Source organism: Desmodus rotundus, chromosome X (genome assembly GCF_022682495.2).
Source record: "Desmodus rotundus isolate HL8 chromosome X, HLdesRot8A.1, whole genome shotgun sequence".
Classification (NCBI taxonomy): Eukaryota; Metazoa; Chordata; class Mammalia; order Chiroptera; family Phyllostomidae; genus Desmodus; species Desmodus rotundus.
Genome location: NC_071400.1, coordinates 60,974,271 through 60,997,889, shown reverse-complemented (window position 1 = coordinate 60,997,889; position 23,619 = coordinate 60,974,271). Strand labels below are relative to the sequence as shown.

The window sequence follows — 23,619 nt, the reverse complement described above, 5'->3', positions numbered from 1 at the left end:
GACCTTGCAACTTCCTGAAATGGCCCCATTATTTCACCATTGCCAATGCAGCAGAACCCCAATTCAGGATGAGTGATAAGACATCAGCCAGGTCCCTCTCTCTGCTCTTCTGAACCTTTCAGTGCCTTCCATACCACTCAAAGTCAAAGCCAAAGTCCTCCCCAGGGCCCACCAGGCCCTCTGTGACTCGCCCTCTCCTCTCCTCTCTGATCATCAGGCAACAAACAGGTCTGCCAACTCCTTGCCTGGTATTGCATGTCCAGACCTATTCACACCAGCGAACATCCTTGCCTGTTACTGCCCTCCTCTCCAAGGCTAATTTCTATAGCTGCTTCCTCATCTCAGTCCTTGGAAACTCTTTTCCACGGGAAACTACTCAATGCCACTGAGTTGTTTGCTTTAAAATGGTTACTTTCGTGTTATGCCAATTTTACCTCAAGGAATAAGGAAGCAAAACAAAGATTTTTTCAGACGTGTACCAGGAGAGATAATTAGTTGTCAGCCGAACACCTGCTCTGTGACAAAGGATGATACGAAAACGTTGCAGGTTCGATCCCGTGTCAGGCTGTGTGTGGGAGGCAACCGATCGATGTTTCTCTGTCATATCAGCGTTTCTCTCTCTCTCCCCCTCTACAAATCAATAAATGTATTGCCGCGTGAGGATTAAAAAAATCAACACAGCATGTCCACAGAAAGACTTGTACATAAATTTTCCTCTCCACTCATTGAATCACAGCCCCGATTTGGAAACAACCCATGTGTAGTGAATCAACTCGTGGTACAACTGTCCAGCAGAAAACCACAGAGCAACTAGGAGGGATGAACTACTGAAATACTCAGCTGCTTGGAGGGATCTCAAAGTAACTACGCTAAGTAAAGCAGGTGGACTCAAGAGTACCTCCTGTGCAATTCCGCTCAAATGAAATTCTAGAAAGGGCGAATCTAACCTACATTTGTTGCCTGGGGGCAGGATGTAGAGGAGGGGATTGACTGTGAAGAGGCGCACGGGGAACTGTGAGAGTGATGAAAAGGTTCTGTCTCGACTTCTGCTGTACACAGCTTTGTCATACTCACGGACCTGTACAGTTAAAGTGCGTGCACTTTTCCATATGTACCTTTTGCCTCAACTAAGTTGTGCAAGAACCAAAGAGAGAAAGGATGACCCAAGAAATGAATGGTAAAGTGGTAGTTTTGAATCAAACCATATCTATATTATATTAAATGTAAATTTTCCAAATACTTCCATTTAGAAACAGACATTATTGGAAGGATTTTTTTTTAAAAAAAAAAAACCACTCCACTGGCTGTTGACATGAACCACAGTTAAAGTACAAAGACACCAATAGATTGGACGTACGTAAGAGGATGGACAACGGCATAAAAAGGAAATATTGCGCAAAGAAGGCTGATGTAGTTATATCAATATTAGATAAGTCAGTCTTCAAGGAAAACTGAATTTCCAAAGATAAAGGGATCAGTTTCATATTAGTAAAAGTAGGGATTGATGCATGGGGAACATTCAACAATCATAAACATGTGAATGTCTGTTAACATAGCTGCAAAATACGCGAGGCACAAACCCACAGACTTCATACTTGAAAGGGGCAGGTCGAGAATCACAGCTGGAGATTTTTAACATCCTCCCTCAGTGAGTGAGAGACGGAGACAGCGCAGCCTGTTCAGACGGAGAACAGGGGTTGGCAAAGTACAGGCCCCTGGCCAAGGGCGGCTCACTGCCTGTTTCTGAATAGCCCGTGAGCTAAGAATGAGTTTTCACTTTTAATGGGTGGTGAGGAGAAAGGTGGAGGAGGAGGGGAGGGATGAGAGAGGGGGAGGAAGAAAATGGGGGAGGAATGGGAAGAAAGAGCAGCAGCAGCTACAGTGATGCTTGTGACTGAAGAAGCTAAACTTTTTACTGTCTGGTCTTGTACATTAAAGGTGTGTTGTCCCCTGGCCTGGCTGCTGTGGCTTGGTGGATTGAATGCCTGCCAGTGAGCCTAAAGGTTGCTGGTTCAATTCCCCCATGCCAGAGGCAACCAATTGATATCTCTCTCACACATTGATGTTTCTCTCCCTCTCCTTCTCCCTCCCTTCCCCTCTCTTCAAAAACAAATAAGTAAAACTTGTACAAAAGTTGTGGCCCCTGACATAAAAGGTCTGAACCATACTATCACCTACCTCAAGTGAGTCTATGTTTAGCACACTAAATACGAAGTCTGGATTTTAGATCTGTGTAGATCATACACTCTTTTCAAGGACAGAGGGTATGTTCACCAGGGTAAAGCATTTGCTGGGCCCAGATCAATTCTCATGGAATTTAATATTTTAGAAATTAAAATCTTACAGAGTATGCGTTCTGACCAGCCTGGTCTTGTTCCCCATTTTAAAGGAAAACTTTCAGCCTTTCACCGAGGCGTATGGTGTTAGCTGTGGGGGTTGTCATATAGGCTGGCCTTTATATTATATTGAAGTATGTTCCCTCAATCCCCACTGGGTTGAGAGTTTTTATTTGTGTCATGAAAAGATGTTGAATTTAGTCCAATGCTTTTTCTGCATCTGTGGAGGTGATCATATGATTTTTAATCTTTCCTTGTATTAATGTGGTGTTTCACAGAGATTTCCGCAAGTTGAAACGTCCTCCTTCAGTGCAGCAGGGGCTCCCAGGCCCCGTCTGCACTCGGGGAACCCCTCCTTCCCGCTGTCCCCCGCCCCCCACCGCCAGACCCGGTGGGGGATGGGGGATTGGGGGTGGGGACCAGGGAGGATAGGGGGATGAATGAGTGACTCCTGCTGGGAATGCCCCCAGGGCTGGGCCCCACCCTGCGCACACACCTTGGGGCCTCAGCCAGGGCCAGGAGTGCAGGCCTTAGCACAGAAGCACCCGAGTACTCCCAGAACTGGATGACAGGTGACCAGGGCTCAGCAAGCTCGTCTCACCCCAGGCTGGCCTGGCCGTGCTGGCACTGACTAGGAGGCCCACCCCCAAGCTTGGGGCCCGTTGTCAGGCAGCCTCCGCGCGCCTCAGCCAGGACGCCCCTGTGCCACAGCACGGCTCTCTTGGCAGGTAACAGCCCAGTGGCGGAGGGTTGCCCCAGGTGCACTGGGGTTACACGGTGCTCTATGGGGCGGAGCTCCAGGAGGGAGTCCTCATTGGCTAAGCAGTCTCCGGGGTCTCTGGGACCACATGGCAGGAACCAGTCGCTCTCCATGGGACTCAAACAGGGGCCGTTTGCGCAGGCGCCCTGGAGACCCCGCTTTGGACTGCGTGGAAAAGGGTGGGACTTCCTGAGAAGGCCTCAGTCCCTCCTCTGCGGGCTGACACGGTCGGCCATCAGATTTCAGTCGGGCTCTGAGGGCAACCGGGAGGTTGCAGCAGCCATGGAGGCCGCAGAGGAAGATGCAGGTGGTACGGCTGGTGCAGGCGGTGGCCTCGGCGGCCCTGAAGACCAGCGTGGCACTGGAGGCCCTAACAGCCATGGTTCCCCCGGCCTTCTGGAAGATCACGGTGGTCCTGGCGGCCCTAGTAGCTCTGGTGGTCTCGACACCCAGAGTGGCCTTTGCCGCCCTCCTGACCGGGGTGGCCCTGGCACTCCTAAGGGCCAGGGTGGTCCTGACGGCCCCCGTTGCCAGGGTGACCCTGGAGACGAGGAAACGATGGGATCAGCAGCTATCGGTGCTCCCAGTGTCGCACGGGCTGCACATACTTCAGAACCAGCATCAGTGTCTGTAGGACCAGGAAACCGAAAGATGGCCTTGTATCCTTTCCAACGAGCCCCTGAGGCCGGGTGGCCAAGGGATGGTTCAGGGACATCGCGCAAGGCCAGGGTCTGGCTTTTGGGGACAGGGCACAGGGCAGCCAGGGGGAGACAAAAATGGGAGCAGGGAAGGGAACCTGGGGTAGGCTGGTGGGAGGGGAGTCGACACCTGAGGAGGCTGGAGGGTAGGGAAGCAGGCCTGAGGGAGTGGGGGAGCTGGGACGAAATGAACTGAGTGAGGAGGGAAGCAGGCCAAGGTGGCCTGAGCTGGCAGGAGAGGGAGTGTGGGCGTGGGAGGGACGTTGGGGGTGGAAGACTCCAGGGGAAGGCTGGGGTGAAGGCCAGCCTCTGAGGTGTAAGGAAGCCTGAGGCTTGGCCCAATTCAGCTGCAGATGGCGCCTTAACCAGGTCTCCCCCAGGAAGCTCACTGTGCCTTTCCGGTGCCCCCTGGAGGCAGAGATAGCCTGCAGGTCCATGGACCAAGATGACCAACACCAGCTGCAGGCGGTTCGGAAGGAGTTCAAAGTGAAGGGCAGCATCCTGGTTGTGTGAGTTGTAGAAGGGGCCCAGCGGGGAGCGGGGGATGAGCTGAAGGCCTGAGAGGCCATCTTAGCTCTGCCGGAGCAGGACTCCATCATGGATACAAAGAAGCACTCAAGGGTTAGCTTTCAGGAGGAGCTGTGGTGTGCTGGGTGTAAGAGAGAGCCATCACCTTTAACTTGATTTCTACCCCTCACTTTCAGCCGATGGACTGCCGAAGACCCTGGTCTCCTCCGAGTGTCCCTCAACGCCTTCCTGGAAAAGCTTTCCGTGGTGATGGGGAACATTCAGCGCATTTGGCCTCTTTTTCCACCAGGTGTCAGCCAGGAAAGGGGGTCTGTGGCCTAACCCTGTGGCCCCTCCTAGGCAATGCCCAGGGAATTCCTTCCCGGAGGAGCGCCACGCCACTATCTCGCTGGGGCCTCATTGTTTGCGGATGTTGGCGTTTGCTCTCTGAGCCCACTTGTTTTACTTCCCTGTTGCTTGAGGAACGGGGTGATTAAATGTTTGTTACTGCAGAAAACAAAACTGAGCCAGTGTTCTGTGTCTGAGTTTCTTTCCAGCTATTGCGCCTGCGCATTTCCTTGCCTCTCTTCATGTTGGAGGGGTGGGGAGATTCTGGGACTCAAGGAGGAGCTCACTGCAATTGAAGACAATTAGGAAATGAAAGAAAAAGAAAAGCAGTTGTGTCCTGACATTCAGCATCAAGAGCTGTCAATATACTTGTATTTATACATTAAGTGAATCATGTTAGTATAAGTGCATACATTTATTTGCTATAAGTATGTTTTTGCAAGCTTAGCATACATTTCTTCTGAAAACATTTCATTGAACATATGAATAGGACCTCTTTCTAAAAAACCGTTTTCCCAAGGAGGCTGTTTAATGAGGTCTGGAGACAGCACAGCGCTGTGGAAAACACCAGACTTACATGGGGTTGTGGGGGTTAGGGGAACAGAGAAGAAGAAATGCAGGAAAGCAGACTTGCAAGGAGAGAGGGATTGGCTTTTCTGTGGGCAGGGAGACAGGGTGGAATGTTCCCAGGGTCCTCAGAGGGCATGGGGGGTGTGGACCCTGGGATTGGAGGGGTGACTTCCAGGAGCTGGAGGAGGAAGCCCAGGAAGTGGGGGTGGATTCCAGGGACTGGGGGCTGTACTCCCTGGGACGTGAGGGTGGATTCCAGCCGATGGGGGAGGGTGGACCTCAGGAGCAGGCAGGGAGACCCCGGGAGCTGCAGGGTGGACCACACCTGTTGGTGGGTGGTCCACTGGACCCCGAGAGCTGGAGGGGGGCAGCTACGGCAGGTTCAGGGGCCCCGAGGGTGTAGGCCAGCTGGCTGGCATGGGGGACAGAGGCAGGCATTGGGGCCACCTCGGGGCAAACCATTCATCAGTGTGGGTGGCAGCAGCTTCACCCCAGGAGGCCTTGCAAGGAAGCTCAGCAGGGCGGGGGCTCCTCCACATTAAAGGGGAACTGAAGGAAGAAGTGCTGGGTTTCCCGGTTCCACCGAGTCCCAAACTTGCCCTTGGCCTTGTCAGTCTCCCTACTCAGCACGGTGAAGACGATGGCCTTATCGGGCTCGGCGACCATGAGCAGGTACTGCCAGCTCCAGTCCGGGAGATCGCTCCTCCGCTCATAGGAAGCGGTGGCGAGGCATGATGCCATCCGTGATCTCGGGGTAGTAGATCTGGAAGAGCAGACTCTGCTGGCCCATGTCTGTGTCTCTCTGTTCAGTCACTTCGTAGCCCCCGTGGCCAGTCTTCACAGGTTTCTTCACCTCCTCCTTGACCTTCTCCGGCGCCAGCTGGCTGCATGCTCCTTAGGTGCTGTGGCTGCTCACTGGCCAAGTTGGTCCGGTGCTTTTTCCCCTGGATGTGTGCGAGGTAGACCCCCTGGTTCTTGTGCAGTGTCAGGCACAGCTTGCATTCACAGGAGCCCAGGTCCAGAGTCAGTTTACGGCCTTGACCCCACCATGGGCTGCTGAAGCTGCTGGCGGCTTCAACACTTAGGGCAGATCACAGAACTCCTCTACTCCAAGCTGGCTCTGGGATCCGCTCTCACCCAGAGACAGCCAAATCCTTCACAGTGGCGGAAAAAGCCCTATGGGATCCGGCCCACGCCCCCGCTGTCCACCTGCCCTCCCCTCTCCCCCTTGCTCACTCTGATTCAGCCACGTTGGCCTCCTGCTGCATCTGAGACACATCAGGCCCACTGCTGCCTCAGGGCCTTTGCACTGGTTCTTTCCTGTCTGCAGCTCTCTTGCCCCCGGGGATCCACCTGGCTTCCTCCCTGATTTCTTTCGGGTACTTCTCAGATGTCACCCCTTCGGAGAGGCTTTTCTGGCCACCTCATTAAAATTGCCTTCCACCTCTCCCGTCCTCTGCACCACTTATCACCCCATGCAGTATCCCCAGCTCCGAGGACACTGCCTGGCACAGAGTAGCCCAAGACACATTTGTTTCTGAATCTCGCTTACCTGAGTCTCATCCAAAGCCAGTCTCTTGGCCCAGAACCTTCCCGGCCTGTCCCTTCTCTCCTCTTTTGCCCTGCATCAATGGGTGGGGGAGGGGAGAAGAGGTTGGTCGGTTAACCGGGATGGATATAGAACAGACAGAAAGGAGTTGTCAGATTTTAAGGAGTTTTGGGTGCATTTAAACCACTGGGGGTGAGGGGGTTGAATACAGTGATGACATGATCTGCCGTTTGTCTCAGCAGGGTTTCCTGGGTGCGTGCAGCACAGCCTGAGGAAGGCCAGCCATAGGCTGCCAGCCACAGGTTGCCAACACCTGGGGAGGGGGCTGTTTACAGACAGAGTTGGGAGGTGGAGATAACCTCAATAAATAGGTGGTTGGGATTATAAATAGCAAGGAAGCCAGAGGCTGTCATACCATGTGGGCACAAGGGCAGGAGGCTGGGGGTATTGTTGCTGCTGAGGTGCTTGGCTTGGTCCTGTCACCCCCTCCCCATCTGCAGGGCCCAAAACAAGGCACTGATGAGGGAGGACCAGGTGTGAGCCTTCCCCCACAACGAAAGAATGGCCCAGGGCTGGGAAGCCCCCTCCTGTCCGGTTTTGCTACCCTTAGCTGTTGTTGGACGTGAGGCTGATGATCTGTTCCAGCTTCTGGCACAACTTACGTGAAGTAGACAAATTCTTGGAAAGACACAAACTGCTGAAACTAGGACAAGAAGAACAAAGAATAGCTGAGCAACTCTGCATCAAATAAGGAAAATGGACTCATAGTTTAAAACTTGCCCATAAATAAAACTCCAGGCCATGTACCGTACTTATTATTTCTCCTAAATATTTAAGGAAGAAACGGTGCTAGTCTCACCCGATTTTTTCAGAAAATAAAAGAATGGGAACAATATTACCAAGAAACCAAAACCAGACAAAAATGTCAGCAAGAAGACAACTACAGACCATTATCCCCTCTGAGCATCAATGCAAGAAAATTAGCAAAAATATCACATACCAGATTCAACTGTATATTCAAAGACTAATGCACCATGATCGAGTGTGGTTTGTCCTAGAAATGCAAACTGAATGACTAACGTCGCCTAATTTCAAGACGTTCCCTAAATGCACAGCGATCGAGATGGAATGGAGCTGTTGCCAGAGTAGCCCCCTAGATCCACGGCACACGATCGGAAGTCCACAAGCAGACCCACACATATATGGTCGATTGAGTTTTGACAAAGCCGTCATAGATAAATCAGTGCGGGAAGCATCACCTTTCGAATCAATGGTTCTGGAATATCCACATGGGAAAAACAAACCTCAACCCCCTTGGCTGCCGACCTGTCATGCGCAAAGATTAAGTCAAAATGGTCATAGCTCTACATGCCAAAGTGAAAACTATACACATTTGAGGAATCGTAGGAGAAAAATCTTTGTGACCTTTCGGTAGGCAAATATTTTCAGTGTCAACAGGCATGAAGTCAGGTTATATCACTATTCTGCTCATGATTGTGTGAGATTCCCAGGGCTGCCATTAGAAAGTCCCGTTATGAACGGCACACCAGCGTTGCCGTCGGTGACGGACGGAGGGTGTGACGGCGGTCCATAAGACTACAATGGAGCTGAAAGACTGCCATCTCCCAGTGACACCATAGCCGTTCTGACCTCAGAGCACAATGCATTACTGCTGCGTTTGTGCTGATGCCGATGGGAGCAAACTCACTGTGCTGCCAGCTGTAGAAAAGTATAGTACATATCATCATGCACAGTACATCCCAGTTGATAGTGATAATGAACGACTGTGTTATTGGTTTAGGTATTTACTACAGTTTGCAGCACTCTTTTAGAGTGTACTCTTTCTACTTCTCAAAAACATGCTGTAAAACTGCACGCCCCGTACGCCGGCAGCAGCCCAATAGGTCTGGTGATTGCTCTCTCTTGATCCCATCACAATCAAGCTTGTGCTTGATTTCATCTCACATTGTCAAATAAACGGAGTGTCGCCTAAGTGTACAGTGTTTACAAGGTCTACAGTAGTATAGAGTACGTCCGTGGCCTTCACATTCGCTCGCCACTCACTCAGGGAGCATCTTCCAGTCTTGCAAGCTCCGTGAGAGGTAAGTGCCCTGTACAGGTGGTGTACCACCTTCTATCTTTTATTCTGTATTTGTCCTGCACCTTTTCTACATTCAGATACACAAATACGTACCATCGTGTTACGATTGCCTGCAGAATTCAGTGCAGTGACATGCTGCAGAAGTTTGCATCCTAGCAGCAATAGGCTATACCCTCCAGCTTTGTGTAACTGAAGCTCTATGATGTTCGCACAACGGCCAAATCACCTAATGACGCATTTCTCAGAACCTGTTCTCGACTTTAAGTAGAACATGACTGTTCCCCAAACCTGGTGCCTTCACACAACGGAAATTCGTTCTCTCACAGTCCAGGAGGCCAGGAGTCTGAAACGAAGGTGCTGTCAGGGTTGATTCCTTTTGGAGGCTCTGAGGGAGAGTCAATTGCACGCCTGTCCCCCGATTCCCTGTGAGAACCTGCAATGCTCCGCATTCCTCGGCTCGGAGACGCATCACTGCAACTCTAGCTCTGTGTTCACGTGGCCTTCTCTCTCTGCCTACGTGTGTTCATGTGACTTTCCTAGGAAGACTTCAGTCATCAGATTAGGCCACCCTGAACGCAGTATGATCTCATCTTAAAGAATTATCCCTGCAAAGACCCTGTTTCCAAATCAGATCACGTTCACAGGCACCCAGGGTTAGGACTTCAATAGATCCTTTTTGGAAGACACAGTGCACCCCACGAAAGCCCTCCGTTATTTCCCATTCACTCAGAGCACAAGCCCATAGGGTGATCTCTGAGGCCCTACACCATCCAGCACCTGTCAACTTTCTGACCTCTCTCCTGCTACCTTCCTCTTCACTCACTCTGCTCCAGCCTCACCGGTCTGCTCCCACTCCCGCACCGCCTTCAAGTCTTTCCTCCAATCTCACCCTCAAGGTGAGGCTTGTCCCAAGCACCCCACTTAAAACTGAAAACCACTCGTCCTAACGTCCCCTACCCTTTCCCCTGCTTTATTTCATGCCATAAGGCTCCCTGCCTTCCCGTACACTACCTAAAGTAGTTATTTGTTTTGTTTCTTGGCTGTCTCTCCCCATTAGTATGGGACCTCTGTGGAGGCCTGGGACAGTGTCTGGCAATAAACGTTCCTTGAATTATTGAATAAATAAAGTTAACACAGAAAGTTTAAGAAAGCATCCTCATGGCCCAGGAGTGGGGAAGGACTTCTTAAATCTTGGTTAAAGCCGATAAGGGATTAATATCACCCTCGTATTTCTAAAACATCGTGCTGGTCATGAAGAAGATAGCAGCAATCCCGATGTTTAAATGGGCAAAGGACATGAACCGTGTATTTACAGAAGGGGAATCCCCCGAAGTTCCCAAAGATACAGTGAGAATGGACATGGGCGGAGCCACAGCAGAGAGCAACCTGGCAAGACTGAGTTCAGGAGAATATGACCATCCCTAAAACCCAGCAATTCCGCTCCTGGGAAACTGTCGGCTACCCCCTTAACGGGTATGTACGTGGCTACTCGCCACAGCATCGTTTGTGGAGGTGGGAATCAGAGCCACCTAGATGTCCAACTGACGTTCACTTCTGCCCTTTCGTCAGACTGTTAGGTGCATCTGGTTGATGACCTTCTTGTGAGGTGAACATTAGCAGAAGCCAACACTAGTTCTGTTTCTTGTTTGGGTTTTCCTTCACGTATCTGACCAGACTGTCCATTTTCTTCCTCCCCCACCTTCCCTTCCCCCTCTCTCATCCCTCCCCTCCTCCCCCACCTTCCTCCTCACCACCCATTAAAAGTGAAAACTCATTCTTAGCTCACGGGCTATTCAGAAACAGGCAGTGAGCCGCCCTTGGCCAGGGGCCTGTACTTGGCCAACCCCTGTTCTCCGTCTGAACAGGCTGCGCTGTCTCCGTCTCTCACTCACTGAGGGAGGATGTTAAAAATCTCCAGCTGTGATTCTCGACCTGCCCCTTTCAAGTATGAAGTCTGTGGGTTTGTGCCTCGCGTATTTTGCAGCTATGTTAACAGACATTCACATATTTATGATTGTGGAATGTTCCCCATGCATCAATCCCTACTTTTAGTATTAAGAAACTGATCCCTTTATCTTTGCTAATACAGTTTTCCTTGATGACTGATTTGTCTAATATTCATATTGACTTGGAATAGTATCTTATACTAGTTTCGGGTATACAGCATATAATTGATATGCTGTATAACTGACGTTCATATAATTTGCCAACTGATCTCCCACTTAAGTCTAGTACCCACTGCGCACCATACATTACTACTACAATATGACTGACTATATTCCTTCCCTATGCTGTTCTTTGCATCCCTGTGACTGTGTCTTACAGTGGAATGAGCGGGCAGAGAGGAAATAAAGGCAGGGCCCTCACCGCTGCAATCTAACCTGAACTTAATACAGGAGGCTGAAAGCAAAGGCTCGCCTTCGGCCTAGTAGTCCTGAGCCTGGTTCAATAACGCTGCCAGGCGTTCCGAACAACAAGATAGGGCAGGGAGGGGGAGCCCTTGAAAGTCTGTGTGTATCATCTCCTCTAGCTGGGAACAGGGCAACCTTGAGACTGTGTATTCATCCCAAGGCCTGGAACGGGGGAGGGGAGGGGACTACAGTGCCCAAGCAAAAAAAAAAAAAAAAAAAAAACCCATAAAACAACTTTGGTTAAATGCCTGCCTCCCGTCACATATACAAAATGCACAAATAGATTCTGGAGCCAGATAAGAATTTGGGCTAACAGATCCCCATACATAGCTATGTTTGGGTAATCCCGTCTCCCTGGGGGAAAGCTGGCACCACTTTACCCACCAATCAAAAGGCAGCTCCCTTATCCTCGTCTCACCAACTGTGTCAGTTCTCAGAACAAAGGACTCTCTTTCTTGGCTCTTTTTGCCACACAAGGGGCTCCTGGCCACTGGGCCTCTGGCAGGGCCCGGGGGGCCCTCTGGCCTCCCTTTTGCCCCACCCGGACTCTGGCCACCCTGGCCTGGCCACCCTGATTTGGCCCCCCTTGCCTTTGCTTTCCTATTAGAACTTAGCACTAATAAACTTCGCTTGTCTGCTAGTAGGCTTGCTGACCTCTAGTGCTTTCCCGCTTGGGTAAGAAGAAGCGAGTTTCTGGGAGATTCTGCCCCCACAAGTGTTTTGTGAGAAACACAATTTGCACCTCTTAATCCCTTCATCTTTTCACCCAGCCCCCCACTGCGCTCCCCTCTGGCAGTCATCAGTCTGTTCTCTGTTTCCCTGTGTCTGATTCGGTTGTGTTTGTTCCTTCAGTTTGTTCTTTAGAGTTCACATACAAGTGAAATCATGCGGGATTTGTCTTTCTCTTTCTGACTTACTCCACTTAGCATACCACTCCCTGGGTCCATCCATGTTGTTGCAAATGGTGACGTTTTCCTTTAGCCTTACCATCCTTTTATTTTGAAAAGTAAGAAAAATAACAATGTGAAGATAAGTACCTATTCTCTATTATCATATTTATAAATAAAAGACATGTTATCACCAAAATATATATATGCTGAATAAATAACTGACATGCATGATTTCGGTAAAAACCTTATGCAGAAAAAGTATTCCTTACATGTCTATATTCCTTTATTCCTTATATTCCTTGATGTCTTTAAAGTTTTTTTTCCTCCTTTTATTTTTCAACATAATCTTTATTTTTTTAAGATTTTGTTTATTTTTAGAGAGGTGAACGGAGGGAGGAAGGGACGGAGGGAGAGAAACATCAATGTGTGGTTGCCACTCCCACTCCCCCCACTGGGGACCTGGCCCCCAGCCCAGGCATGTGCCCTGACTGGGAATCGAACCAGCGACCCTTTATTTCACACACTACTCAATCCACTGAGCCACAGCAGCCAGGGCTTGATATAATCTTTTATGTCTATTTCTCCATTACCACTTAGTCCCCTTATATGGCCACCCACAGCAATCTCCGAACTGTTGTCCATGTCCGTGAGTACTTTTTCCTCTTTGTGCTGTCTCTCCACCCCTCACCTTCCCCCACCCCACTAGCCGTCATCCAGCTCTCCATCTATGAGTCTGTCCCCATTTTCCTTCTTACTTCACTTTGTTCATTAAATTCCACATTGAATTTTATAGTATTGAAATCATATGGTATTTCTCTTTCTGTGACTGGCTTATTGCACTTAGCATAATGTTCTCCCTGTCTATCCATGCTGTCGCAAATAGTACAGTTGTCTTATTTTTTATGGCCAAGTAGTATTCCATTGTGTAAATGTCCCATAGAGGTTTCATCCACTCATCTGCTAATAGGCACTGGGGCTGCTTCCACGTGTTGGCAATTGTAAATAACACTGCAATGGACACAGCGGAGCTTATGTTCTTTTGAATTAGTGTTTTGGGTTCCTTCGGGTATATTCCCAGAAGTGGGATCACTGGGTAAAAAGGCAGATCCATTTTTATTTTTTTGAGGTATCTCCATACTGCTTTCCACAGTGGCTACACCACTTTGCATCCCCACCAATAGTGCAAAAGAGTTCCCCCTTTTTCCACATCCTCACCAGCACTTGCTGTTTGATGATTTATTGATGGTAGCCATTCTGACAGGTGTGAGGTAGTGTCTCATTGTGGTTTCAATTAGCATTTCTCTGATGATTAGTGACATTGAGTATCTTTCCCTATGCCTAATGTCCATCTGTTGGTCCTTTTTGGAGAAGGGTCGATTCAGGTTCTTTGCCCATTTTTTCATTGGGTTGGGTTTTTTTGATGTTGAGTTTGTAAGTTCTTTATAAATTTCAGATATTGACCCTTTATCAGATGTATCAGTGACTATGTTCTCCCAATCTGTCGGTTGTCTTTTTATATTGGTGATGATTTCCTTTGCTGTGCAAAACTTTTTTAGTTTGATGTAGTGACATTTCTTTATTTTCTGTTTTGTTTCCCTTGCCTGGGGAGATATATCCGATAAACTGTTGCTACAAGCAATGTCCGAGATTTTGCTGCCAGTGTCTTCTTCTACAATTTTTATGGTTTCAGGACTAACACTTAATTCTTCGATCCATTTTGAATTTATTCTTGTGTGTGGTGTGAGAAGGTGGTCTAGTTTCATTTTTCTGCATGTGTCTGCCCAAATTTCCCAACATGCTTTGTGTAGTAAACGATCTTCAGCCCATTGTTTGTGCCTGCTTCCTCTGTCAAATGTTAATTGACTATAAAGGAGTGGCTTTATCTGGGCTCTCTATTCTTTTCCATTGATCTATGTGTCTGTTTTTATGCCAGTACCATGCTGTTTTGATGATTATGGCCTTGTAGTAAACTTTGATATTACGTAGTGGGATTCCTCCAATTTTGTTTTTCTTTCCTAGGATCACTGTTGCAATGCGGGGCCTTTTCTGGTTCCATATAAACGTTTGAAATATTTGTTCTAGTTATGTGAAATACGTCGTCGGAATCTCGGTAGGAATAACATTGAATCCATAGATGGCTTTGGGTAGTATGGACGTTTTAATGATGTTAATTCTTCCTATCTGTGAACATGGTATGTGTTTCCACTTATTTGTATCTTCTGCTATTTCTTTCTTCAGTGTGTTATAATTTTCCAAGTACAGGTCTTTCACATTCTTGGTCAGGTTTATTCCTAGGTATTTTATTCTTTTTGTAGCAACTCTGAATGGGATTGTTTTCTTAATTCCCTTCCTATTAGCTTGTTACTGGCATAAAAAATGCAACTAATTTCTGGATATTAATTTTGTATCCTGCTAGTTTGTTGAGTTCATTTATCAGTTCTAGTAGATTTTTGGTGGCATCTTTGGGGTTTCCTATGTACAGTATCATGTCATCTGTAAATAGTGACAGTTTTACACCTTCCTTTCCAATTTGGATACCTTTTACTTCGTCTTCTTGTCTGATCACGGGGTCTAGGACTTCCAGTACTAGGTCGAATAAAAGAGGTGAAAGCGGGCATCCTCGTCTTTTTCCCAATCTCAGGGGAACGCTTGCATTTTTTGCCCGTCGAGTACGATATGGCAGTGGGTGTGTCATGTATGACCTTTATTATGTTTAGGGATCATCCCTCTAAATCCACTTTGCTGAGAGTTCTTATCAGAAATGGGCGCTGGATTCTCTCAAATGCTTTTTCTGCATCTATTGATATGATCCTGAGGTTTTAACCCTTCATTTTGGTTTATGTGTGAATCACATTTATTGATTTGCGAATGTTCCACCAACCTTGCATTCCTGGAACAAATAGCACTGGACTGCGGTGTATGATCTTTTTGATGCCTTGCTGTATTCAATTTGCTAATATTTTGTTGAGGATTTTAGCATCTATGTTTATCAGGGATATTGGCCTATAATTTTCTTTCTTTGTAGTGTCTTTATGTGGTTTGGAGTTAGGATCCTGCTGGCCTCGTAAAATGAGTTTGGGAGCTTTCCCTCCTCTTGAATTTTATGAGATGGTTTGAGAAGCAGAGATGTTACTTCTCTTGGAATGTTGGCTAAAATTCACCTGTGAAGCCATCCGGCGCTAGGCTTTTGTTTTGTTGGGAGTTTTCTGATGACTGCTTCAGTTTCACTAGGTGTCATCTGTCTATTCAGATTCTCTGATTCTTGCTGATTTATTTCAGAATGTTGTATGTTTCTAGGAATTTATCCATTTCATCCAGGTTGTCCAGTTTGTTGGCATATATTGTTTATAAAAGTTTCTTGCAATCCTTTGTCTTTCCTTGGTGTCAGTTGTTATTTCTCTTTCACGTCTGATGCTGGTTCTTTGAAAAGATAAGATTGACAAACCTTTAACCAGACTCAGCTGAGAAGCCAGGGACACCCGGACTGCCCTGGCCATCAACGCCTGCAGCCGCACCGCCTGCGCCTGGGTCTTCAGCCTGCACCGTTCCTCATCCTTGACCTCTGACTTTCGGTTTCCCAGAGCTGGACAGAGGCTCCCCCACCCCACGTCCGCAGGCAGTTGCTCCCCTTGGCATGTGACATCACTGGAACTCCCCCGAGAGCCTGCTCAAATGCTCCCTGCCGCCATTTCCCAGCAACCCCATCATTCACAGCCCCTGCTCACAGGACTGATTCCGACCAAGCCTGCCCAGCCCCAAGCTTTCAGGTGAGCCTCAAAGCCTGTGCCGGTGCAGCCTGGCCAGCCTCCCCTTGGGACCAGCTTGCTAACTGCCTGTCCCTTTTCATCGAGTGCTGGGGGGTGTCAGTGCCTCAAGGACATCCAGGCCCATCATCCTCTCTGGGATCCACACATGGCCTGAGTCTGTGTGGGCTCAGCAGGGCCCAGCCCGGAGTCACTCCCAGCAGGAGTCAGTCCTGGGCCCCATAGGCCCTCCGGCACCCCTAGTCCAGTGCCTTGGGGAGCCAGGATGGGTGGGCTTTGTTCCTTCACCACCAGTTGTCACTCTCGGCCCTGTTAATCCAGGTGCCTGCCAGCCTGGGGCTCGGGTGGTAGCTGCCAGCCCCACCACTTCTGCCCTGGGGCTCCCACAATGCAGCCACACACACTGCCTCGTGTCCAGGCCTCAGACTTGGGCTGGCTCCTCCCAGCCAGTCCCAGGGGCGCAGGAGGAGCCTTCTTGGCAGGAGGGCTGTAGGAGCAGAAGGACCAGCCCTGGGACAGCTCCCAGTTGCTCTGCCCTCTGCTGGCACAACCCACGTGGGCTCCCCACTCCCTGACTGCAGAGTCTTCCCTCTCGGGGTGGAGGGCACAACGGGAGGCTGGGGGTTCCAGAGGTGCCAGGGACCCTCAAGTGGCATGTAAGCCTGTGTCTTCTGCCCTGCTCGGTGCTACTGTACTTCTGCTGTCTGGGAGGGTGTCGAGTCAACCTGAAAGTTACAGCGGGAGGCAGGCAGGTCCTAGAGGTGATGGTAGGGCTGGGAGCCAGCATTACCTGGAGGGGTGTTTCTGGGCCCACTTCACCCTTCTGCCCACAAGTCTTGAGGGTGACTAGAATGATATATCTCGCAAACTTATCCTTTAGATATGAAAAGCTCATTCATACAGGCTCTCCCAGACAAACTGAGGGAATTTATTATACCAGCACTGCATTATAAATAATGTTGAAAGGAACTCCTCTATCTAAAACAAAAAGATAAAAGTAAATAAAACTGTGAGTAAGATGACAGATGGGAGGAGGAAATCGCAACTCAGTCTCAGAAAAGGGTATTAAAGGCTTCATTATAACAAGAGTAAAAGGGGGGAAAGCATTAAAAATAGTGAACAGTGCAATTTGGCAATGCTGCACAACACAAAACGGGACCATGTGTGATAACAGAAGCATAAAAGAGGAGGAGGAACGGATTGAACTTGTATAGGTCAATGAAGATGAGGAGCAAAGACAAAAAAAAACAGGACTATTGTACCTATGAGGCATTTTATACACACCTAGTGGTTACCACTAAACAAAAGTCCAGAGCTGAGCTACAAAACAGTAACAAAAAAGGAAATGGAGAAAAAACCCATAGAAAACCCGTAAACTGAGATAGCAGACAGAAACATGAGGGAAGAGAAACAATGGAGAGCCCTGGCTGGTGTGGCTCAGTGGACTGAGCACGGGTCTGTGAACCAAGGGGTTTCCAGTTCGATTCCCACCAGGGCACAGGCCTGGGTTGTGGCCAGGTCCCCAGTGGGGGACGCATGAGAGGGAACCACACGTTGATGTTTTTCTCCCGCTCTTTCTCCCTCCCTTGCCCTCTCTCTCATAAATAAATAAAATTTTAAAAACTACTTAATCTTAAAAACAAGAAACAGTGGAGATACAGAGCAATCGGAATGAAAAGATGAAATGGCTGTAGTCAGTAGTCCTGTATGACTGGTCCCCAGAAATGGACTGAACTCACAATCAAAAGGCACAGAGTAGCAGGATGGATTTAAAAGCAATACACAGCTAGATGCTGCCTTCAGGAGACCCGTCCCAGTCCCACAGACACTCACAGGGGTGTGGGGTGTGAAGGGGTGCAAGAGGACGCCCAAAGCAAATGGCATGCAGAGGAGATTGGGGTTAGCTGTTCTCATATCAGACAAAATACATTTCAAGCCAAAAAGGTAACAAGAGATAAAAATGGACATTTTATAATGAAAAAGGAGACAATCCATCAAGAAGACATAAAACTTAATATAAATGGACCTAACCTAGGAGCACCAAAATATACAAAACAATTTTCAACAGACCTAAAGGGAGAAATCGGCAATAATACACTAATTGTAGGGGACTTTGATACCATACTTACAGCAATGGGTACATCATCCAGGCAGGAACTAACGGGGAAATATGGGCCTCAAATGACTTATTGGACTGGATGGACTTAACGACATTTATGGAACTTTCCATCCAATAACAAGAGATGGAGAGAACATCACCCTGAGAGAGTTTGGACTTTGGGTCACTGGTGTTGCTGACGGTGGGTGCGTTTTTATTTGTTTGGAGGATCATGGCAGAGATGAGATTGCCATTGCCACTACTTCCTGAAAACTTCTGCAATAGATTAATACACGCAAAGCGCTTGAAACAGTGTCTGGAACGTAGTGTTAGCTGTTACTGCACATTAAAAGCATACGTATAGATGTGCAGTAGCTGAAGGGGGGACGGTGGTGAATTCTGTGGCTTGGCTCCTCACCAACCTTCATCTAGTGAGCCTTCTTCTGCTGCGCACGCTAGAGAATGAGAACCTGCACTTCCCTGGCTCCTTTTGGAACTAGCATTGTGGATGCAGTTCAGGTTTGGCGGGCTGATTGCACTTGCTTGTGAATCGGAAGGCAAAATGAGGTGAAAGCCAGCTCCTGCCTGTTCTTTCGGCAAGTGACGGAGGCACGCATTTCCAAGTGAGTATCAGCCGTGTGTGTGAGTGTGGTGAGAGGCAGGGTGCGTGCAGTGATCTGAAGAAGTCATTTATTTGCATATTTCAAATTTCAATTCTATGAACTTACGATTAAATGAATTACACCTGTAAAAGGTAAAAACCCTTCATTTTCTGGTTACTTTGCTACGTGTAACTGTCACCCATGCTCTCACTGTTAACTTTGTCTATTGCAACTGTATGATGGAAAACTTCATAAAGGTGAGCCAGTCTCTCCCCAACACTCCATCCCATGATATCCCCTGGTGGCTTGAAATTGGCCAGGGTTAGAATATTGACACCACAGGAATTGGCAAATGCTACATATCAGGCTTTGGCTTATAGTTTTGTCAATGGCTTAGCTTAAGGTCAATGATGGAGGAACTGTTAAGAATAAGATGAGGTGTACCTAAAATTGTGTGTCGTCTGTGGCTGTTCCATTGTGAGTAGCATAAGCATTTGAGGAAATGCTTCTGCCATATTTCAACACTATGATTTGACTCAGAAAAGAAGTTGCTCATGTGACTGATGGGAGTGTGTCTGTGTTGTTCCCTTTCTGCCTCACTCATTGATTAACGTGAATGAAGATCTCAAGCAACATTTGAGTCAAGAGTTTGGCAAAAGTCAACTAAAGCAATCTGTGAGAATCCATGAAGTCTCTGAAATTTACAAGGAAGAGAACTTTCCATTTTATTATTATTTGTAAATTGTGTACTACACATTCTTTATGAGTCAGAATTATAACAGAGTTAGAATTACAGTAAACCTATATGCACAGGTATATGCATGCTTTCCAATCCTGCCACCCTGCCCACATCACAGGGAACAAGCTGTCAACCATTTGCCAGCATGCCACACCTACCAAGGGGTGGTCAGGCCCCAAGGGAAGCCATCTTCTCTGTAGCAAGCCTGGGCCTAAATGTAGGTGCAGGGCTTGGGGTCAGGGCTACTGCATCCTGGTGAGAGCTGAGAGTTGCAGCCACTCCCAGAAGTGCAGGGAGCCTCAGAGGATGTGTGTTAGGGGAGGGGCTACAAATGCCCTTGGTTCTCACTCCTCCCACTCTCTGGTCTCTTCCCAGTGGCCTCCACTGGGTGAGCCCAAATGGCAGCCTGAACAAGGGAGCTTCCTGAGTGGTGCCATCCACGGGGGGCAGCCTCTGAGGCACAGAGCAGAGCCGGGTAAGGGCAGTAATCAGAGCAGCAGGTAGAAGGGTGGTCCAGAAGTAGCAGAGAGGAGCCTAGACATGGCCTGTGTCACCTCCTGGGCCTGAGGTGTGAGGGGTGGGGCCTGGCACAGGAGCCCGAGCAGTCAGCATCACGGGTGAGGCCAGCTGGAGAAGCACTGTCCTCCAGGCAGGGAGCACAGGAGGGGAAGGGGGCACTCCCAGGCGAAGTTGAGAGAGAGTAGAATGACAGCCACCACAGGCCTTGACCTCCGTAGCTCCTTTGATTCCTGTAGCTTAATGAGGGCATTTGTGAAATCGGAAAAGACACCGGCATTTAGGTTGCCTGTCATTACCAAACCCAATAAGCAATGATAGCAATTAAATATAGCACTTGATTCAGACGGCCGGTGATCTGAGAGGATGGTGGCTTCATACCCTAACAGACGATCTTATCTTCCTTTTCCAGGTCAGACTTTTTATAATGTGGAATAATCAAGGTACGGTGAGAGCTTTGAGATTCAGGGAGGATTAGGTGAAAGAAGCTGCAACATTCCTGTCCTGGGCAGTGAGCTGTTCCCAGGGGCGTGTGGTGTCTGTCTCTCCCTGGAACACAAAGGCCGGGATGCCTCCAGTTGTCCCCAGGCGGTGATCTTTAGCAGTGCCCCAGGAGGTCAGCTGTTTTCCCAGGAACCAGGACAGGCCTTATCTCTAGTGTCTGAAACAAAAGCTTTAACATATACACTACTTGCTAGGCTTATAACTTTTTACTTTAAACTAAAATTTTCCAGCTCTCGAGACCCCTATCATTTGAATTTGAGTTGCTTTACAGAATTTTTCATCACAAAATCTTAGTTTACTGTCTCTGTCCTGTGCCTCAGCTGGGAATACCTGTGAGACTTTGGGTCTTCCTCTGTCATACCTATCACAACAGCTAGCATGGATTGTCAGTCAGTACAGATGTTGTTTCTATGTTTGGTCACGTCTGTCTGTGGCTCCCTGTTAAAAATATCCATGTACCCCTGGCAATGGGCAAGGACACACCTGACTGGTGGTGTTGCTCTTATTTCAGTCACGGGCAAAGCAGTTGAGCAGTCCTTAGTTCGTCCTGGCTCGTTGCCTGTGTTGGTGGCCAGAGCTGGTTCATGCCTGGGGCACATAACAAAAGTATTCCTGTAAACATAGATGGAGTCAGTGAGGCACACCCTGCCACACACTGAACGTTGGAGTCCTCTCTGCCGCATAATTGGAATGTATGGAAGCCCTGACCCCAGGCAAATGGTATTTGGAAATGGGGCCTTTGGGAGGTAATGGGGCTTACATGAGGCCATGAAGGCAGGGCCTGCAGGATGGGATGAGGCCCAGCCATGAAGACACTCCCCACTACTGACCTCCCAATTTAGGGGAGAACCCTTTTCTTGGAAGTCATATGCTTCCCCTGATGTTTTTGCACCATCTTTGGTTTTACGTGGGGGAGGTTGGGAGGGTGTTGTCGGGGTGAGCTGGTAGCCGTCATTGCCCGCCTGCAGCAATGTGATTGGGAGCCGCTGTCAAGGCCGTGGGGGTGGAAAGTTCTAGTTAACCTCTTGGGAGTGACTCCTTGGACACTTGGGAACTTTCAGAGCCCATGCTCAGGGGAAGTGAGTTTCTCGGTTGGCCGGAGGGAACTGGCTGCTTGTGGGACAGGAGCTCATTTGGTATGTTTTTCAGAAACACTAATTATTCTCAGAACCCCAAAAGTTTGAGGCTGGCAGAGACTTTTTAATAAGAGCCATTTTCCCCCAGCCTGCCAGTTTACTGATAGACCCACAGAGGGCCCACTGGGACACGGAACCATTCTCCTTCAGGCTCCCTCTCCAAGTCCTAGCCATGGTGGCCCCGCAAGGGTACATTGGCCACGCCTTGACCCTGTTTCCCCTGCCACATTCACCCCATCTGTCTTCTCCCCTTCCTCTGGACTTGCTGTGACACTCAGCACCCCAGGCACTCTCACAGCAATCTCTTGCTTCCAGGATGGGCGTGGCCTGTGGGGCCTCAGGCACAGAGGGGCGGGGCTTCGTGAGGGCACCGGGAGCCTCCCTTACAAGCACCCTCTCAACGGGGTCTCCCCAGCGCCCCCAGCAGGGCAGACTGTGTGGTAAGTGTGGCTTGGCGGGAACCAATCCCCTACCAGGAGCCGCCCCCCAAGCTCTGTGTGCACAGGCGCCACCTCTGGTGAGGAGGGTGAGCGGGTTTTTTGTGGGAGGGTCTGGTGCTCAGCGGTGAGAGGAACGTGTGTGTTTCGGTCTGTGGTGGATAGCCCAAGGCCATGCAGGCCCCTGGCCGCGACGACGACGCAGGCTGTGACAGCGTGGTGGGAGGTGCTGGATCACCCAGTGACCCAGGGGACCCCATGGGCCCTGGAGACTGCGACAGCACAGGAGTCTCGGACAGCGCTGCAGCCGGGGAAGCTCCCCAGGTGGACAGAGCATCGCTGGACCTAGGGCCGGCTGGAGAGGCCTCTAACTTGGACAGAGACCCGGGAAGCGAGATGCAGGAGTTGTATCCTTTTCCAGAAGTCCCCTCCCTCCCGCCATGGAGGAAAAGGGAGAGGGGTGGGCAGGAGGTGGGGGGATGCAAGGGGATGGGTAGGAGAGGCTTTGGGGCTTCATAGGAGCAGGGTGGACTTCTGGTGGGATGGAATGGGATTGTGGGGACCCAGGGTCGCTGGGGGGAGCAGCTCGGTGGCCTGGAGACATGGCGGGGTGGCCTGTAGAGGACTGTGGTGCAGAATTCCCTTAAGGGTCATCCTGGAGCTTCTTGGGTGTCCTGAGGGTGAGGGGCAACCTGGCAGAAGACCGGCCTCTCACAGATAAGGGGGCCTGAGTCAGAAAGCCCCTGTAGATGGTGCCTTTACCTTAACTCCACCAGCACCCTCACAGTGCCCTTCCTGTCGGACGTGGATGCCGAGGTGGCCCGCAGGTTCCTGATGGCAGGTGCTGAAATCTACCGGGGGATGGTTGTTTGGGAGCTTTCGGTGACTGGCAGTGACCTCTTTATGTAAGTTCCTGAAGGGCCTGGGTCAGAGTAGCAGCAGGAGATGGGGCCAATCTCTGCTTGAGGGTTGCTCCACTAGAGACGTGGAGACACCAAAGGGTTGGTCTAACTAAGGAGGGCGGGGGAGGGGGGCACCGGGTCTGTCCCAGCCTGAGGACCTTCCTAATGGAGTAGGTCTAATTGACACCGGGAGGTGGGGAGGGGTTGGCGTGAGGAAAGCCAGGAGTTAGCGCCTCTGAAGTCATTTTCTTTTCCTCTCACTCTTAGCCGATTAACTGCTGAAGACTCTGAGCTCCTGCATATTTCCACTATCTCCTTGCTTATGTGGCTCCTCATAGTGGTGCAGATCCTGCAGCACATTGTGCCCCCGGGTTTTGATAACTTTCTCGTCAAAAGAGCAGATTGAAGCCATAAGCACGTCTCGCCCTAGGCGCTGCAGCCTTCCCTAAGGCCAAGATTTCTGCGGTAGTTGCGACTTTATTGGGGGAGTGTGGCTAATTGTTTGCCAGTACTGGCCCTTGGGCGCTCTCACCCTCTTGTTTGGATTGATGCCTAAAATGTTCCCTCCGGCAGATAATAAAACTGAGCTACTGTTTTGTGTCTGAGTTTCTTTTCAGCATCCAGATTTTCTTGCCTTTGTCCCTGGGTTGGAGGGGAGAGGTTCTGGGGTTCAAATATTCAAGTAGTCCAGGCAATTGAAGACAACTTAGGAAATGAAAGAAAATGAAAATTACTTGCCTCTTGTCATTCA

The 23,619-nt window shown here is 49.4% G+C and overlaps 1 protein-coding gene and 2 pseudogenes across 1 annotated transcript; 2 read left to right on the top strand and 1 right to left on the bottom strand.

Annotated features, from left to right (window-relative positions):
- Nucleotides 1–5,601: 5,601 nt before the first annotated feature.
- LOC128779927 (splicing factor 3A subunit 2 pseudogene) lies at nucleotides 5,602–6,487 on the bottom strand (annotated as a pseudogene).
- Nucleotides 6,488–20,849: 14,362 nt separating this feature from the next.
- LOC112308227 (small nucleolar RNA SNORA48) lies at nucleotides 20,850–20,994 on the top strand (annotated as a pseudogene).
- A 1,146-nt stretch (nucleotides 20,995–22,140) lies between these two features.
- Nucleotides 22,141–23,274, top strand: LOC128779926 (EKC/KEOPS complex subunit LAGE3-like). The gene is made up of 3 exons (XM_053916935.1): nucleotides 22,141–22,373; nucleotides 22,743–22,871; nucleotides 23,136–23,274. Exons 1-3 carry the CDS (start codon nucleotides 22,141–22,143, stop codon nucleotides 23,272–23,274), a joined length of 501 nt encoding a protein of 166 aa, XP_053772910.1.
- Nucleotides 23,275–23,619: the final 345 nt, after the last annotated feature.

Excerpts from the sequence above, each read along its gene's own strand:
- LOC128779926 (XM_053916935.1), top strand. The coding sequence starts at position 22,141 with ATGCAGGCCCCTGGCCGCGACGACGACGCAGGCTGTGACAGCGTGGTG. Across the intron at positions 22,374-22,742 it reads GGAAGCGAGATGCAGGAGTT|CACCCTCACAGTGCCCTTCC; the intron begins GTATCCTTTTCC and ends TAACTCCACCAG. Across the intron at positions 22,872-23,135 it reads ACTGGCAGTGACCTCTTTAT|CCGATTAACTGCTGAAGACT; the intron begins GTAAGTTCCTGA and ends TCTCACTCTTAG.